This window comes from Dromaius novaehollandiae, chromosome 3 (assembly GCF_036370855.1).
Source record: "Dromaius novaehollandiae isolate bDroNov1 chromosome 3, bDroNov1.hap1, whole genome shotgun sequence".
In the NCBI taxonomy this organism is placed as follows: domain Eukaryota; kingdom Metazoa; phylum Chordata; class Aves; order Casuariiformes; family Dromaiidae; genus Dromaius; species Dromaius novaehollandiae.
Window position 1 is genome coordinate 86,981,741 of NC_088100.1, and position 19,862 is coordinate 87,001,602.

General features: G+C 40.4%; 1 protein-coding gene across 2 annotated transcripts in view; it reads right to left on the reverse strand.

The window, feature by feature from the left end:
- OPN3 (opsin 3) overlaps nucleotides 1–19,862 on the reverse strand; it is a 57,108-nt gene that overhangs the window by 16,084 nt on the left and 21,162 nt on the right. The window contains exon 4 of one of the 2 annotated variants that reach the window (XM_026102652.2): nucleotides 10,406–19,463. The exons of the other annotated variant lie outside the window; for it this stretch is intronic. Within the exon in view, the coding sequence (XP_025958437.2) occupies nucleotides 19,200–19,463 (264 nt within the window). The 3' untranslated portion in view covers nucleotides 10,406–19,199. Of the gene's footprint in view, nucleotides 1–10,405; nucleotides 19,464–19,862 lie in introns of those variants that run through there. 2 annotated transcript variants of the gene reach the window in all.

Sequence of the window (19,862 nt, forward strand, 5' to 3'; positions counted from 1 at the left end):
CAATCATGACTGCAAAAAGTTATTAAAGTTTCCTAACTGAAGACACTCCTTGCTTATTAAACTCCTTTTCAGCTTAAGCCTTCCATGCTTTGTCTCTGTCTAAGGCAACTATGGTGTGAGTGTAAAGGTCTTTCCTGACATTTGCAGTTTGAGAAGGAAGCCCAGGAGCAGCGCACACTAGTCCTAGTGCAAAAGAGAAAGTGTTGACATGGAGATAAATGCAGACAGGAAGGGAGTTACTGGAATGAGCTGGGGAGATGCCATTACAGCATCCAAGAGCTACAAACCAACTGTGCATCTTTCATCGTGTGTTACAAACAGCATATGCCAGGAAAGTGTGACCCTGTTGCCAAGGATTATGGTATTTGCCATTGCTAGCCACATGCTTTGTACTGAATTTGCAAGGACTCAGGACAGAGGCTTGTCAGGCTGGCTCTGTCTGAACTTGTCTTGACCTGCCTTCAGCTTTGCTTTTACTTGGTTTAGCTGTAACAGTAATTTTTCTAATGGCCAGGTGACTGTGGCTAATAATGGGTTTTATTTTTGCTTAACTTTGTATGGTACAACCAAAATTCTTATATAGATAATAGTAACAAGTAACAAATAACATTTATGTAGAATGAGATATTTACAACTCTGAGATAATGTTGTAGTATAGAGAAATACAGGCGTGGTATGACAGCAGAGGCCTTGAGAAGTGGAGATGCAGGAGGCCATGTAGAGAAGGACAAGCATAGGATGGTAAGAGACAGGCCACAGGCTGGCACTGGAGACCCCACAGCTATAAGCAACTTACCAGTGGTCAGTTGAAGAAATGGAAACCTGGAGCTTGAGGAAGTCGGTTTTGGGGGTGAAAAAGGGAACAAAGAAATAGTATCTAACGTATGTAAATGGCACCATATATAGTAAAATTGGATGTAACATGGAGCTGAAGAGCAGTGAAGAAAGAGCAAGCATTTAGCCAAAATATAAAAATGATTGCATGCAGATCCTAGAGCGAGGAAGAAGAAACCATCAACATCAATGTCATATTTCTCCTGGCAAAGGACTCCAGATGCCGACGACTCGCTGCAACACCCACTACCTCCACCAGAATGAACCTGCTGCTGTAGGACTCAGAGTAGTGGAAGCACATGCTATGAAAAGGAGCAGAAATGAGGAAGAGTGTGTGTAACAATTTTAATGGTATTATTGAGTCTTTTTCTGTACAGTAGCATTCATTTCTCTTTTTTTTTTTTTTTTTTTTTTTTTTTTGCCTTTTTCTGTAATAACTAGATCTGGCCTAATAAGGGTTCTTGGATGCAACAGTTAAGATTTCAACCTTACTAGCAATAAATTCTTCTTTTATATATAGAAGGTGTGTTTCCTTTTGCCTATAACAAGCCCTTTTGAGCTAACAAAAGGGGCCAAATTAAAAGGGGAAGCCACCAGGAGTGTGCACAAAGGATTGCTCTCATGGAGGAATATGATCAAAGCCAGTGCAAAGCTGTGATGTAGTCAAAACTGAGTAACAGGCCACACTGTGAGGTGTGACTTGAGAGTGGAGACTCTGACAAGCTGGTGGGGTGGATCCAGCAGTTCCAAAGTGACCGTGAGATGGGGTTGCCATGCTCTTCTCCCTGCTAGGACAGGAGCAGGGATGGCCATGATTACTTGCATCCTCCCTCTCTTTTTCTCCCACATTTCCAGCCAGCAATGCCAGATTGAGGTGAAGGCAAAGGAAGCAGGGTGCCACTGCACACCTTAGCAGGGCTGCTCAGCTACCGTCTCTGTCAGCCTGGCAGGCCCTCTCCTGATTTTGCCTGTGTACACAGCTGGCCCCGGTTCTGCTCTCCAACCCATTAACTTCTAGAAGTTTCTGATTCAGCCTGAGGAGATTTGCTCACAGCTGTTTGCTCTCTTCAGTGAAGAAGAAACAGGCTAGAAGGAAATGCAAGGTTCATTTGTCTATTTCCCCAAAACTCTCTGCCTTCAGATCTCAGATACTGCAGGCCCAGTCATGTAAATGTATTACGTTGTTCACAGGAAACCCTACAGGTCCAAGATGCCTGTGCAGGTAACTGCTGGCTTCTTGATAGGGAAAAAAAATTGCCAGGTTCATTACTGCCTAAGGAGTGTGAGTATGAAAGGAAAGGAAATAAAATGCTCATGTACAAAGCCAGAAGCCAACATGGAGCATTGACAGTTTTGCATTTCTTTGTGGGTGAATTACACACCCTGCTGAGAAGGCTTATGGCCCATGATAGCTGGAAAACTGTTGACACTTGCTATTTTTCTTCTGTCTCCTGTGTCATTGTAGTCTGGCAGGAATTTAGCATTTTCAAGTGAGATCGTTGCATCAAAATTAGGCCTGGGATTGTCCTGTGCCCAGATCGGCTCAGCGTTAGAAGGAGCAGGAAAGGGCAGCTGGGAAGCAACCTAATTCTCCTTAATGCTAATGCAAAATTATGCCAACTTGGGTCAGAGCTTGGTGTTACAGATTGCTTTGAGGAGTTTAATCTTAATTTGTTCTACTGAGAGTGTCACTGCCAGCCCACCGTATTTCATACACCTGTCTCTCACTGGGTCTTCTTGTTATTGTTGTGTTTAAATCTCCCAATTTCATTCATCTGAAATATATGTGGATCCAAAATATGTGGGTTTCTCTGTTCATGCTGTAGCTTTTCTGCCTTGAATTCTGGTGCTTCTTCGTGATATCCCAGCATACTTATGTACCAGTTTGAAACTCATACTAACTGCTTTTCAGTTTTTGTGCAAACCAAAGGTAGTAGCAGAAATGAAGCTCTGATTCTGTAGCTTGATAAGGCCTTGATCTACCTCCCAGTTACCCTTAATAGAAAGCGGCAGATGCTGAGAAGGAAAAGCCATGAACCTTGACAGCAGATGCACAATGCTGACTGTTCATAGACAACTGCTACACAGTAGCTGACCTTGAGGAACTCTACTGGGTCTATAGCCTAGCTTCTTTCTTAACACTTTCTGTAAAGAACAGCAGCTGTCAAACCCAATGCAAAGAGAGGGAGGAGGAATGGTATAGATTGATTTTTTTTTTTAAAAAAAAGGATATTTAAGGCAATATCAGCTGTTAAACAATTATGCCTAACTCTAAAGAGCACTGTCTACCCCTACCTCCCACTGGCTTTAACCTCTTCTGCTCTGAGCAAGCATTGCTGGGATCAACAAACTGACCTCTGAGATTTATTCCCCTCTGACTCAGCGAACTCAATTGTAACAACTGTCATTCAGCTCATGTTAAATAGAGTTTCTTATATATTTTTGGTAGAGATTTCAGGTTTTTTGAGTGACATCTCTGGAATATCAGCCTCTGAAATACTGCTTCTGCATTTCATCAACAAAAGAGCTACACTATAAGTAGCTATCCTATCTTTCAAGAGGATTGCCTGAGAAAAAGACAGTCCCTTCTATGGATATCAGATTCTTGACACATTCTTTAAGCTTCCTGTGCACCTTCTGTCCAGATCTCTGGCACAGACCTTCCTCTCCAATTTCTGGGTTGCACCCTCATTGTAGTGCCCCTTTTGCCCTGCCCTAGCTACAGCTCTGATGCCTCCTAATTCACTACCAATCAATGGCCTTGTCCAGGCCAAAACCTTCCTTACACCTACAGCAAGATTTTGCTCTTTCATCCTCTTTTCTCTGAGTTGTGTTTTATTCAAGTGCCTACAACACATTGTTTCAAACTACATTTACTTACTTACTTAGTTATACATTTGCTTGCATATCTACCCTGCCTGGGCTGAAGCATTGCTCCTAGCATTGCCCACAAGACTTCAGTGTGAAGTTCATGTCCTTGCAGCATGACATGATGATTTATTATCCAAAGTTACTTCTAGACCAACTGAAGAATCTCCATGATGATCCATTTTGTCCATTTGGAGCTATGACTCCATGTGCCAAAATTCGCTCCATCTGGAATTCTTGCAAAGAAGATTATGAGAGTGCTAACACTGTTCCTTCCCATATGAGACATCACTACTGGCCAGGATAGGCATAACACGAACACAAAACAAAAAGTTCAGCCCCAGTCAATTTAAACTTGTCATCTTGCTAATAATTTTCCCCATTTTACTGCTGTTAGAGGTGGAGTATAATACAGACAGGCAAGTGTCGGAGTGACTGTAGGGAAACCTGACAAATGATGAAGTCTGACTAAGACTATGAGCTGGGAAGGCATTCAAATTCTGTGCTCTGTTTTCACAAAATTAAGGGAATGTCTGTCTCCAAAAGAGACAAAGCTAGCTCTTATCTGTTTAGCATTTTAAAGGATTAAACTTCTAATAATGACTTATTTAGTGATTCACTATGCAAAAAGACAGCCACTGTGTTTGCCAGTGTCCCCTGAAACTAAGTCATTAGCTGATAAAAAGAAATGTCTAGCATTGCTATTACTGCTAACAACAGTATTTGAAAAGAATTTTTTTATCAGCTCAGTGGTCACACTAAGCTACAGAAAATGTCTACAAAATCATTATGCCCTATGAAGTTCATGTTTACCAGGATAATAGAAGTAAAAACATATTTGGGAATACTTAATCCATATTACTGTCATAACATTTTTACTCATTCTAGCAACAGCCAGTGAAAGGCAGTGACCTGGGAAATTTACAGTTAGCATTCTGTGACCTTTATTTCAATGGCCTTTTAAAATGAAGATTAAAAAATAATTAGACACTGGAATTAAATGTAACTTTCAAATGTTCTTGAGTCCCAAAATAGCTTCTAAGAAAAGCAGTGCTGAAGGTTGGGATTGCAGGTTATTTAATGAAAGACAATTACTTTCACCACCAGAAAAATCACTCTCCCTGTGGCTCTCTGTGCAGCAACTGCTTTCTTCTCCTTCCTTGTTAGCAGCAGTAAATATGTCTTCTTCCCAGGCAGGAAAAGTTATTCAAATCTCTGTTGGAAGGGTTGTCTTTTCAAGAGTAGGTGAGTCCAGAGAGCACTAACCTACAGGAAAACATTCCTTCTGCAGCTGCAGACTTTCCTGTGTGACCTTTTTGTACCATGGTTACTTGGATGAGATATAGTACTGTCCTACCGCAGAGAAATGTCAGGATGATTTGGGGCAATAAGGCAGTATGGTGATGGAGGATGCATATGAAGATGCCCACTGTTTCAGATCTCAAGGTAGATTTTGCTGGAAAAGCTTTATGCTGGATTCCCTTTTGCCTTCCATCTCATGCAGTCAGTTTCCCCAGAATGCCAAATGTACACAAATCCCTGCTATCTTGATTTGGCAGCATTTTGCTTCTCCTTTCCACTGGTCACCAATGAACTGATAAAAACAAATTGCAAACTATTTTATGTTCAGATCACTGCTAAAACTTTGGAGGAACAAACAGAATTGGACTGAAAGATTCTGGCAAATAGTAAGTTTGTCAATTGACAGTGCTTCACTCCTTGTTCAGAAATCAAAGTTGTCTTTTTCAGACTATAATCTGTTCCTAAGGAAAGTGACAGAGCTTAGAACACAGCTTGCAGAGCTAATATTTTCAACAGTTTCACTCTCTCTTCTGCGGCTTTTGTAGTAGCATCAACTGTGTCTGGATCAAGCCCATAATACTTCAGCAGCTGCTCACTTTGAAATGACAAAAATCCTTACAGTCTTGGGACGACATAAATATGTTTAAAGACAGACACTTTTTATTTATAGAAAAGACTGAAAGACCTTCCTTTGCCTCATTCCTCTCAAGTAGCGCTAGCCAAAAATATTTCAATAGAACGCTTTTCAGTCAGAAAACACGATTCCAAGAAAATCACGCTGTTTAGTGGAATTGTGTTCATTAGTGTCAAACTCTTTTATGAGAAATTAGCAATGATCATGATACACAGAGCATGCTCCAGACAACAACTTGCCTCAAACTGCCAGTCATCTGACATAATCATAAAGAATTGGTCCATATCATGCATTTGGGATAAAGCATTATTACATCTGACAGCCTGAATGTTAGGTGATTAGCTGCCATGGAACTAAGCTGTCCAGATTCCAATCAAGAAGGAAAGGAAGAGACAATGAAGAAAGAAGGAAAGAAAGGGGAAGGAAACAAGAGTCCTCCACCAGACTGACTTACAAAGCAAAGTGACAGAGCCATTCTGTTTAAGAACCAAGAGGGGGAAGATTCACATCCAGATTCAAAAATCTCTATCTGGGTATATAAAATGTAGATATCTACATGTGAACTAAATGTTTTATTATCTGACAACAGTTTCCGCTGTAGCCACTTTTACACCCACACAGGTGCCTACTGCCATCTGAGATGCCCTAAGGTATTAAGGACATCCACAGGTGGCTGATAAATTTGATGTAGGACCAACAGGAGACCTTCTAGAGCAGCGACATCAGGCCAGGCAGCTGTGATGAGCAGGGATCACAGTCAATACATTTCTCAGTTGATAGAGACAGAGGAAATCAGAGAACTTGTCATTCGATCAAATGCATAAATCTGCTTCAGGATGAGCTGAATAACTCTCTAGGCTCCAAAAATCATGAAGTATCCTATTACAAGTTAACTAGGGTAGGTCCATGCGCACACATGGCTATCAACGGCTTAATGATGGCCATGGCAGTCTCAGTTGCTGTTTGAAGAAGCATTTCTGTTTCAGAAATGTGTTGGGCAACTCTGTAGGGATGAGCCTGTTCACCCAGCAACATAACTCAGATGAGGCTGGAAAAGTGAGCACCCATTCTAGCAGCAACCCCTGTTTTCTCAGCACTCACTAGGCAGTAACTTGCTGGCCATGGGGTATGAGATCTGAGCCACCAGTTACCTGGAGATACAAAAACACTGTTACCCGCTTTATGGAACAGTGTCTTTGAGTTATGGTGTTGAGATAGGCTCCCAACCTACTCTCCTTCCTCATTTTCAGGGGAAGAACGGGAATCCCATAGTTATGGTTCCTGAATTCAGTGAAGGAACTGAGCATAGATAAAGCCCACTTCGCTCTGACATTTCAAATTGTTATGAGGTCCAAAGGCCATAGGACCACATGTGTAACCACGTGGATGTTGCTGACCACAAAATAATCCAGACTAGTAACAATGTAGCTCCTGTGCACCAGTGTTGGAACCCGTACCTTTCCGGATACCCTCTTGCTTTCTGTGAGCAGCCCCATGACAGCACAGAAACGGGCCTCTTCCAGCTGACAGCTAACACTTGCTCTGGACTGTCCATCCCTAGAGGTCAGTTAGATGCTGGTTTTCACACTCTCTAGCCAGTGTTTCAGACCATCTGTCTGCCTTGTTCAGACCCAGCTGCACTGACCCCTTGTTTGCAGTCTACTCTTGAACAACAAGCTGTCCCCTTGGCTCCTTGACCCCACTTGGCTTCATAAGTCTAGTTCTTAGTGATTCTGTCCTTTGCAACCTGCACCAGGGCTGCAATGTCTAGCCTGAATCTCCTTTGCCAAAGACTCTGACTCTGTCTCATGCCTGCTGTATCTTCCCCCTGCAGTAATTGTGGCGCTCTGGTTTGTTTAGGCATTGCCTGGCCAGCCAGCAGGCTCCTTCCAATCAGTTTTATGGCTTTGGTGAAGACAAACCTTACCTCTAGTTTCACTCTGTTCATATTTCAGTGCAATGTTAAAAATTCTAGCTATAACCTTTTAAGTCAGAAACGAGAATGACCATTCATTCAGCAACCTGAATTGTCTGAACTGGCAAGTGATTGATTATTGATAATAGTGTGGATTGGTAATCTCAGTGCAAATGTATTTATAAATCTATGTCTATATACCTATTAACTGTAAAATGAAATAATAAGGCAGAAAAGAATAAAGACCAAGCAAAAGCAGTTCATGATTTCATCCTGCAATCTATAGCTATACGATGTGTATCTACCCATTTGCCTGGGAGAGACCACAGAAGAGTCTATAGAAATCAGTGCAAAACCTGAACTCAGTGCTGGGTCAGTGCATTTTGGTCAGGCTACAGGCATGATACTAAACCATCTTTATGTGCCATACTGCAAAATTTGTCTACAAATTATGTCTGAGATGGCCAGTAACCAACCTGTAGAGAGGGTGACTGGTTTACTTGGCAAAAATCATGAGGTTCCCTTCTAGCTGCTTCAGAGAAAGGTATGAAAACCTGCTAACAACCACAAACACCATGGCAGTCTTTGAAGCAGCTGTACCACAGGGACCATAGCTGCAACTGAGGAAGTACCTGTGCGTTGCGCTGATATTACAGGGGATGTTATTTTAGAGAGGATCAGGCTTTTTTAAGGAGTACATTGTAGAGAGGAAGTGAACCAATACTTCTGTTTAGTAATCTTGCTGCTTTACAAGAATGCTATGTAGATGATCAACACCCGAAGCCTCAGGTGGGAGCTGAGTATCACCAGAGCTTTGCAGATTCTTGCTGTAGGCCTCCAGGGCAGCAATGGACTGACTAAAATGATTGTCTATACCAAGTGTGTTTGCCTGAACACTAGTGTGAGATCATACAAGTCAGAGAATGCTACAAATTGCTTCTACTTGGCAGATCTGTCAGAAGAATATTTCTGTATCTTCAGGACTTCCCGACATGCAGTAGAAAGGACTGTCATTAATGGACACATATGGAAGTCCCCAAGACAAACAGACTTACCTTGTTTGGGGATAATTTGTCGAAGGCCACTAACAAAAGCAATGTCTCTGAGCTAAAGAAACACATGAGGACTGAGGAAAAACAACAAAACAAAAAAACAACCAAAGTGCTAGCATAGAGTTTTAGAGGAGTGTAAAGCTGTTGTGAAAAATGTCCATGTTTTCACAGTGAATTGGAGTACAGTACAAGAAGCATGTACTGTATTGAATCCATCAAAGATGTGGAACAAGGTTTACTTTGCCCTTATGAATTACTAACTTTTTAACTGGGACAGAAAGTGACCTAATAGAGAAACGGAGATAGGAGAAATGTCTGTTTTGTAGAGTGGGAGGGGAATAAAGAGAATGATTTGCAGCAGTGATACTGCTTCCTAGTCTTCCTACTGATATTTTCTTCTCTCCCAGCATACTTTCCAGAACTCCAATGAATATTCTGCAGCTTAGGAAAATATTAACAATATGTCCTTAATTTTAAGCAAGATAGATTTAGGATACTGTTGGAGGGGAAGATACTATCAGCTAATAAGTCTTATTATTACTAGGCCAAACTTTAGCCACATTTGAAAACTTTGGGCTGAAAATACAACCTGCTGGGGAAAAAACAGTGGAACAGAAATATGCTCCCCTCTCCTGCAGGAGAGAAGAATGCAACAGGGACACAGCTCTCCAATATTATCTAAATTGGAGTGTAGAAGAGCTAGTGGAGAGCTATTTCAGAAAGGATATGGCAAGAAGACTTTAGGAGGACTGTGAAAGAATGGCGAGGATAAGCCAGCAAGCATAGGAAATAGTTCTCTGGGCAAAATAAAGTTACAGTAGACTAAAGCATCTAATGTCTGGACCTGTGAAAGAACTGAGGCTCTCCTTGGACTCACACTGACACCAAGGGAGACACTGTGACCCTCTGTAATAACATATGAAGTCCTGCAGATCGCAGATGCATCCTTGCTCAAGGTTGCTAAATGGCTCCAAAAACAAGCGAAAGGTTTCATGGACAACTAGGAAGTGGGCTTCAATGGGTAACGTGAAAATTACTGTTGTCTTCTTCAGACTTATACTGTTCTGGAATGAGTGGAGTTCCTAAGTTGGTGACACATTTACTTACGAAGAAAGAGTAACTACCTTAACTGACAGTGAGAGGTAGGATGTTGACTTACAAGTAGTATGATGCTCTAGCCTAAAATATCTCTCAAAGCTCCATTTGCAATTAAAAATGTCTTAGAATAGATTTATCTCTTCCAATTGAATCAAAATATAATATAAATGGAACAGCATTAATTTTCCAAGAGGAATTGTCAGTCTGACATAATCACAATTAAGCAGGTGTCTACAGCCAACATCTGAGAGAATATCAGGCACAGTCACCTCAACAGACTGGCAAAGAATCACCAGGGTAGCAGCTCTCCAGTTTGGGGGAAGTCTAGCAATGTACAATATACACACTAATACAACAGTACAGTATAATTAAAACAAAACCAGCAAAAAATAAAATTCTTTAAGTAAAAACCTGCTTGTCTTTCTGCATGTTACAATAGACCGTCCCTGGTGGTGAGTGCCTTCTTTCCCATGGAAGTAACTCAATTCTCATTTCCTCTTTCACAGCAGAATGCTTCTCTCATTTGCACAGAGCACTGTATACCCAGTTCTTATGTTTGAGCAGTTTGTACCCTTGTGAGATCCACTGCATCTTATACAAATTAAGAATTGTCCTTCGTACCCTGGAACTGAGTACCAACTCTGGTAGGATGGACCTCTTTTCCTATCCTGTTTCATTGCAGAGAAAGCAGTAAGCATGAAAGACACAGAGTTTAGAGTTTATTGTCCTAGAAAGGACATACAGTTTAAGAGATGCGCTTCTGCAAAATGTAGCAAAGCCTACAGAAAACTAAAACCATAATCATTTGTGCAAGTTTGCTATTCAAAAAAACAAAACAAAACAAAACAAGAACACAAAAAAAGCCAAAGTCCAACAATAAAAATACCATAGTTATATTCGGCTTGATAACCCAATGGCTCCCTCTGCAGGGTGATACCTTATTCAGATAAAAAGCTTCTTGCTATTTAGTTGATGCATCTCTCAAGCTGTTTCCAAAGAAGAAAACTGGCATATTCTTAGAACCAATTAATTCCTTATGTCTGGACATAAATGTGAACTATGTGTAAAATGAATACATGGATACATTGGATTTAAAGTACTTATCAGTGCTGTCTCACTTTACATCACTCTCTAAACTTTCTGCAGATCTCAGTTCAGTCCCCTTTCCCACTGCCAAGTTCATGACTATCTTCGCATGCCTCCTTAAAATAAGGTAGAGATCTCGCGTATGTTGTGCTTCCCTCTTTACTCACCAGAATCCACTTATTTGAGATGTTTTGATCGTCAAGATTTCATTATTTTCTAGAGACTATTGTGACTGGTTGAACAATAGAAAAATAGGAACACAGAAGGGCCTTCACCAAGAAAAAAATAACGCCTTGTTAGTCTAAATATTCAATTCTGAACAAGAATATATCAGTATATAAAGGAAGAAATTGTTACTGACTTTTCCTATATTTGAAATGTTAGAACATAATTTTTTTTTGTTGTTCATTATCTTTCCAAGAAAGATAAGAGCATTTATATTCTTTGTAATGTCTCAAGGACCAGTCATTAGGAGATGGTGTTTAAAAGGTAAAACTTGGGACATACTGTTCCTGGGAAAGATTCTGCCCACTTGAAGCAGCAATACGTCCATTTCTAATTACTGATTTCACCTTGGAAATTGGCAACATATGTTCACCCAAATTCCTTTTAAAAGACAAGTGTCTTTTACAACAGTACCCTGATCTGGATGTTTAAAATGTAGTTAGAGAATACTCAGAGTAAATATGAATATTATTCTATCGCACATCATTGTAACAATAGGTACCAATAAGCTGTTTCAATACAGTTATTGAAGCAAATGTTCCCAACTGTCAGTACAATTCATAGCAATTCTCTGGAAACCAGAAATGCTATTAACTTTAATGGAAGTAGCATCAGTCCAGGAGGAAGACAGTTATATCTAAGCTTTTAGTTAAAATTTTAAACACATCTAAAATTCATGAGTTGCACTATTTTGTGTAGTCATAAATAGCTGCATTAGTGGAACTATTTATTTACTGAGCATTTTTAGATGCTATTTTGCACTTCAAACATCCTAAATATGTACTAGTCATATGGCTACCACCTTCTCATCACACTGGAAGAAACATGTCAGGCTTTATTCTGCTATTTATGTAAAGGAAAGAACGCTTTCCTGTATGTTTCTTTGCCTTCTCTTTTCTGCTTTTTCATATCCCTCTCCCGTCCTACTATCCCTTCATATACGAGCTTTCAGACAACTGAAAAACTAAAATAAACATATTTCCATGATTTGTGTAGTCATTTTCATTGTTTTCTAAGTAGTTCACAGAAAACATTTATTTTCCAACTATCTGTACAAATGATTGAGTCATGATTAATAGAAGCTGCCATGGGAATCAGAGGTGTAGAATGGTGTTGTGTGTCATGATGCAGGATATGTAGATACTGTCCCCACACTGTCTACCCAAAAGACAATATGAACTCAGTGCTGAAAGAGGGCTCAGAAGTGGACAAAAACCTCTTCTAAATTTTACCCCATGGAGGATAATCAGAATTCAGATTCAACAGCCCATGAAACATACTTTAAGTTCTCCTCAGACCCAACTGTCAGATACGTGTTACTGAAACTGTAACAAAACAAGTTTTATTATCTAGGCAGTGTATTTACTGCATATCTGGCATATGGAAGGAAAATGTTGCCTGATTTTGTAAGTGCCTCTTTCTGGAGCTTTCAGCATGACTTAGATAAAGGTAACTGCAAATGGAATTAGCATAGATACAATTCATGTATCAGTCATGGCCTACCCCATGTACTCAGTACAACCCACACTAGCAGAGCAAGCCAAATGAAAGGCACAGAGTTTTGAATGTGTATTGATGCTAGTCATTTAGATAAGCCATGAAGACAATGGCATATGTAAAGATGAAGGGTACTTTCTCATTTCTGGTCTGAAATCCATTCATCATAGAAACAAAATTCCATTTTATCTACCCTGGAAGTTTGCTAAAGTAACAAAAATTTTGTGAACATGAAGAAGTTGGCAACAAGTGTTACTTCAGTTACATAAAGGCCTATTAAACAGAGTTTAATAATTTTACAGCATATTCTGGCCTCAGTCTCAATTATGTATAAAGAGAGACTAGTGAAAAACTAGTATGGCTAATTGGTGTATATCCAGTTTTCTTCTTCCTCACAGCAGACTTCAGGTTGCTTTGAGAAATACCACATGGAATTTTACCTTCAGTTGGAGAAAGTTTCAGCAACTCAAAAAATGGATTTAGAATTACTTTCATACACTGCTCCAGCATCATAGCTATATATCTATATAAACCAACCATCTATCTGGATGTATTTTCCAGAATATGCACATAAGCTCCTGGAATTGTAAGAGTGATAGGTGCTGGATTTCCTATATAATTCCATATATATATATATAATCCCATAATTTGTCAAATACAGATGTATGTGAAATATAAATAAAATACAATCAGACACGAAACAGTGAATCTTCCCACGTGCAGCAGAAATGTGTAATGAAAATAGGCTTTTATGAAACCAGGCTCTCCCGCCAGTAGGCCTTGGGGCTGAACTAGCCACAGGAGGGAGCTCAAACACTGCTGAAAAAACTGAAATGCGACTGGTAGAAGAGCCACATGGGAGGAAAAGTTTGATATTGCATCTGTAGCTAATAACCTGCATGCTGATTTGTAGTGAAAATCAGTTTCATTTCCCCTTCAGCTTTAATTCAATACAGGTAATTCTTCAATACTAACCTGGTAAACGAGAGAGAGAGGAAGCATTCATAATGTTCAACCTTGGCTGGATAAATTACATGCAGTGCCAGATCAAAGCAGAGGGCAAAGTGGCCTCCGGTGTCAGACAATTGGGAATGAAAGGCTGCTCTATTTGCCTTTGTCAACAGAAAGGCAGATTAGCTATTGCAATTTAAACAGCTGCATCTACTCCCACTTTTGACCCTGTTATTGCTGCCACGGAGGGAGGGCATGTGGAAGTACCAGTCCAATTCAAAAGGGGCAGCTAGCTCTCAACCTTTAATAGCAGCAGGAACAGTCATCCCTGCCATCTGGGACTCTTCTCAGTTTCAGTCTAACCCCTCCTCCTCCTCTCTCTCTTCATGAGAGTCAAAAAATCAGTGTTGTATAGGTTCCTTAACTGCAGTGAAATAAACTACATAACCTCTCAGTACAGTTTACATTAATGCCATAGAATACCATTATGCAAGTTGTATCGCCCAAGCTGTCCATTCGTCTTCTAGTTTCAACCTATTACATACGTTTTGCTGCTCAGGATTCAAGTCATTCTCAGATGCTTCAGTGCTCTGCCTTTCTGTCCACACCATCTAGGGCTCCAAATCTGTTGCTCTGTTTTATGTTCTTGAGCCTTTTCCGTAAAGGTATTAATTTATACTTTTCTTACCTGAAAAGAACATATTTTTTCAAATTTTCTACAAAGACAGATAAGAAAAGCTCTACACTGTTTATCACTTCTTCCATTGCTGTTTTATTCACCAAGGTCTGAAAACACCAGCCAATTGCTTTTCAGACTTCCACTTTGTGGTCCCTTCCAAAATACTTTGTTATATTTTAGGGCCTTGATTTTTCAAAATTTTTTCTTCTAACAGCCGGATACACTGTTCTTAGATTTTATAGAAGAGACTTTCCAAAGCATATTGGCAGCAATGGATACTATTCTTGATGAAATTAGTGGATGTTTGTATTGCCAAACATAAAGGCACCAGCACTTTCCAGCCTTGTGCTTCAAGCACAGGAGAAAGAATACCTCTACTCCTTCTCCTCTTTCTTCACACCTTCAGTCCCCCAAACCACAAACCTCATTTTATGCTCCCATCCCCTATCTGCATCAGCATCCCAAACTGGAGCTCCCAATTCCCTGTCTCCCAAACTCCATGTCACACATTCTGCTTCATCAGTCTTGACAGTGTTTTTCTGTCTAGAACAGATGTGTGAGTTCCAGCACAGGCTGAGTTTCTGCAGATACCCTGTACTCCTTGAAAGAGATTCTTAAATATCTAACAACCAATATTTTCAAACTAAGCCAGTATATGTGGGTCAAATACAAGTTCCTGAAATCTTCCATCATCATTACTAGATTTTTTTTTTGTTCCTTTTACCTCTGATTGTTATAGTCAAATTTTGTTCTTGAGCTGAAGGCTGTTTATATAAGCCAAGGGTAAGTGTATTATTAAAGACTGATCTTTCTGGATTGTTTAGCACAATACAGTGCTTGAATATACACTTCACTTAGCTGTTGCTGTGGGGTATTTTAGCATGAAACAACATCCTCTATTACTGCAGTTATGCAAAGGACAGGAGCACTAATAGATAATGCTTGTGAAAACTGATTTCCTGACTGATGTAATCATTGCTACAAAAAGTTATGTCTCAGCAGTATAAAAACTGGCTCTTCTGCAAAAATTCAGATAAATTCAGCATAAATCTAGCTTCCTCTAGGAGCTGCAAAAGGAGAAAGTCCATAAGCCTGTGGAGCAGATCTGCACCGCAGAGCCATCAGTTTCTAGCCTCCATGAAAACCAGGGCAACAGCAGAAACACCTGTGTTGGCCGGAGTATGGAGAGGCACTGTCAGGTTTCATGGTTGCCTCAGAAGTACAGCACACAAGGGGATCCCTTCTGCAGCATGCAGGACATGCGGAAATGCCTCCCAATGGAGTCCTGATGCATGGGCTGCAGGGAGTCAATTTTACTGTCTGAGGCTCCTGCATTTGCAGGGTTACAGACAGCTTTCTAGCTAAATTGTCAGATACATTTTTTCCAGTAATGCTCGAATCAATGAAACAACATTGTTAAAAGAATGGAGTCGGCTCTGAGGCTGTCATAGTACTCACCATGCCTGTCACTTTCCTTTGCAAGAAAGGATCGTGAAAGTTCTTATCAACTAGTTTATTTAAAACCTCTATCTGTAGTGTACCCTTCTCATCTCATCTTTTTGCCTTTCACACTTTCTCCTTCTCCCTTCCCTCTTTCTTTGTCTGTATTTCTGTTACTTTAGGAAAAGCTAATCGTCCAAATGTACCATGATCATCTTCCTATTCCATTGCCTGTAATGGAAGAGAAAGGTTCCAGAGAAGTCTCTGCATCTCCACTGGAATATATTAACCAGTTATGACTCAACTCCAAAATAGACTGAAGAAAGACTTGAAATTGAGAAAGAAGACAAATCTGTAAATAACCTCATGATACACTAAGACTGACAACTACAATTCCTAAATTCTGTAGCTGGTTGCAAATTTTGCATCAGTGCTGCAGTTAACCACAGAAACTAGTCTACCTTAAAAGATGAGCAGACAGGACAGCAGTATTCTAACTGCCCATGTTCTAAAGCTAGTGACACTTTACAGGGCTATAAGGACAAATTACTTCAAACTGTTTATAAAGTTTATCATTTCAGGCCACTGATTTAGACAAAGCAGATAAAATAACTAATTTGCAATAACTGTTACTGTTTGATTTTCCTGTATCATTACATATTGTAATTGTGCTGTGTATTGCAATAAGTATCATGTATGACATCAACTATAAAATCTTTTCATATAATGTTACTATTAATTACTAAAATTTTATCTTCAGAAAATCTGAACAGCAGACAGTTTCTCTTTAAAGGAGATTCACTGTATGTTCATTCTTTACAAAAATCAGCTGCAATCTTGAAATGCTATTGTTTTCCCAGTACCTAATGACACCCTCTAAGCTGTCTCCAACAGGTGGTGATACTAAATCATCTCCCTCTCAGTAGGAAAAAATACTTCACTGAAAACATGTTAATATAAATAATGTAAATGTAATCTCCCATCAAAGGGTTAATACACAGAAAATGCTAAAATATCACTCTCACAACTTGTTAAAAGGATGCAGTGGAATTATAAGGAATTGCATGGTTACACAGTACATCCTTCTCCCTTTGGTAAATATAAATGTGCATAAATGTAGTGATAAATGGCTGAAGATGTAGTTCTTGACACTGAGATAAATGAGGTTTGTAAGGGCAGCTCTTTGAAATCATATGACAATTTATCTATGCATATGTAGCAAAACAAAAATAACAAACATGAAAGAAACACAGACAAGTATTTATCTTCTGGTTTCTCTCATATGATATAATTCAATCTAGAAAACAGAGTGGACTCTGTATGTGTTCTTAAACATGACACACAGAGCCAGGTTAGCAGTGCTGATGCTCTAGATGGGTGCATGTATAAGGAACTAGCCTCTTCAAAAGCACAGGCACACACACAGTCAGTCACTTGTTCTGAGCTGAAGTCACTTACTACTCCCAGGAACTAGCTGAAAGCTTCTGTGTTTGGACTGTTAATTTTTTTAATTTTTATTCTTGGCCACGATGTCAATTGTTGTTGGTGCTGATAGTTATTCAGCATGTCCCTCTTGTATCTCTTAGATTTGCTTCCCCCGGAAGCAAATCATTTTCAGTTGCTTTTCTGACAGCTTTCACCAAGATGAAAAAGCTGCATGTTACAGACGCACACTGCCCTTTTATCAGACTGAGAAAGAGGAATAACATCAGTGTAATGGATGTGGTGGAGAATCAAACCCCATAATTCAAAGTAGTTCTCTAACTCGCTAATCCAACACTGGCAGGTAGCTGTGTCTGGGGTAGAATCGTGTTGTCATTTTCAACAACCAACACTGACAAAGGTGAGAAAAAATTTCTGTATCATCTGTTCTGTCTACTGAGCTCCAAGCAGGACAATTATTACTCATACTGCAACTTAGTAAAAAGCTACCCTGCTCTTCTCTGTTACTTTTGCTGAAGTGCCACAGCAGGTTCAATCTACCCATGATTAGTATCGGACAAGGCTCCTACTCCACGTACAGAAAAAAAAAAGATGTAAAAGGAAGATGCATAAAGCACTATACTGTAATATAAAACTTCTGATTCTCTCTTTTCACTGGCCTTTTTTCATTGGTGCTTTGATTTGTATGATTTTCCTCACAACATAGCTGAGGGTTCCCACCAGGTAGCACCAAGATAATGGCTTGCAGAGTACACAGGGGCAGCTTTCTGGTGGCTTCTGGTTTTAACCACAGCCCCAGTAATTGAGGACATCACTTTTTGTCTGAAAAGGCTCAGACTCAGGCCAACTAAACCCCAGCCAACTTTAAACATTCCTCCCTCCTTCCTAGTAACTCTGTGCACAGGGAGTGCTTGCAGATCAGAGACTCATAGGATAACTCAGGTTGGAAGGGACCTCAGGAATCCCTCGTCTAACTCATTCCTCAGAATAGGGTCAACTCTGAGGTCAGACCAGGGTGCTCAGGGCTTTATCCAGTCAGGTCTTGAAACTCTACAAGGATGGAAATGGCACAACATCCCTGGGCAGCCTTTTCCACTGCTTGGCTGTCCTCAGGGTGAAAAGGCTTTTCCTTATATCCCGTCTGAACTTCTCTTGTTTCAATTTATGTCTGTTGTCTCTCATCCTTCCACCATGCACCGCCCTCAAGAGCCTGGCTCCATCATCTTAAAATCTCTTCACAGGTATTGGAAGGCTGCTATTAGGTTCCATGAAGGCGCCTCTTCTCCAGGCTGACCAAGCCCAGCTCCCCCAGGCTCTTCGCACAGGACAAGTGCTCCAGCCCCCAACCATCTTGGTGGCCCTCTGCTGAACTCATTCCAGTTCGTAAATGTCTGTCTTGTACTGCGGAGCCCAAAACTGGATGCACTACCTAGATGTGGTCTAACAAGCACTGAGTTAAGGGGGATAATCACTTCTCTCACTCTGCTGGCTACACTCCTGTTAGTGCAGCCCAGTATGCTGTTGCCCTTCTTTGCTGCCAGGGCGCACTGCGGGCTTATGCACAGCTCCCTGCCCAACATGACTCAAGGTCCTTTTCCGCAGAACTGCCCCCAGGCAGTCAGGCTCCAGCCCATATTGTTGCACACGGTACTTCCTTCCCAGGGGCAAGACATCACACTTGTCCTTGTTGAATTTCATAAGGTTTCTGTTGGCCCATTCATGTTGGTCCAGATCCTTCTGAATGGCAGCCTACAGCCTATCAACCGATCCCTCCCACTTTGGTGTCATCTTCAAACTTGACAATAGTGCACTGTCAACTTCTCCAGGTCATTGATAAAGATGTTAAATAGGACAGGTCTCAAGACAGACCACTGTGGTACTCCACTTCTTACTGGCCTCCAGATAGAGTACAACCCATTAACCACTATGATACGCTTTCAGAAAATTCGGAGTAAAAACATCCACCAACAAGGTAGGTGCAGATGTAAAGATTTCAGTATTGTGATCACAACTGAACTGCCTGAAGGGCTTCAGATGAAGAATTTCTTCAGTACTTCACAGCTTATGAATATAGTTTCCTTTAGTAGCCCACAGACACTATCACTGAAACCAGTTTTAGTCCAAACAGTCCACTGGCTGAAGACCATCAGAGTCTAATGTCTCTTTAGCTCATCCCTATAGTGGCTTTACTTGGATGACATTTACTTTTGTCCCACTGTGTTTACTGTTGTCATCTATTTGCTGAGTGTCATCACTGGTGATAATAAAAATGATAGAGGAGGAGCTGAAAGTCACTTTCTTCTTTGGCCTGTCCCCTACTTTCTGAGACATAACTATTGGTCTTAGTGGTTTGTCGTTCCCTGTTGCTGATGTCTCTTTCACAGTCCTTTGGAATCTCATCAGGCGAAAGCACAGGAGTTGCAAAAGGCATCGCCGAAACTGCAGAACAGAATATATAGAATCAAGTTACAACTTCTGATCGCTATTATGTGTGATCCAGTGAAGACAGCAAAACAGAAAACACCTCGAAATAACCAATTTCTGTATATCTCCAACTTGTTCTGAGTTATTCTCAGTGCTGTAATGAATGTGCTGGCTTTTTAGTGGGCAATTTTTTCCCCACACTAGAGAGTTCAATAGGGTCACCTGACCAGTAGAGGGCACTAAAATGCAATTTTAGTATTTTATCAAGAGCAGATTCTGCAATCTACAAAGAACAAGAGATTAGCCTCCAGAATGTGTCATAGGTATTGTTGCCACCTTTAAGTATTAAAATATCACAAGTTTTATCTAGGAGGGGAAGAATATTCTCAGAACCACTTCACAGGAGGATGCAGA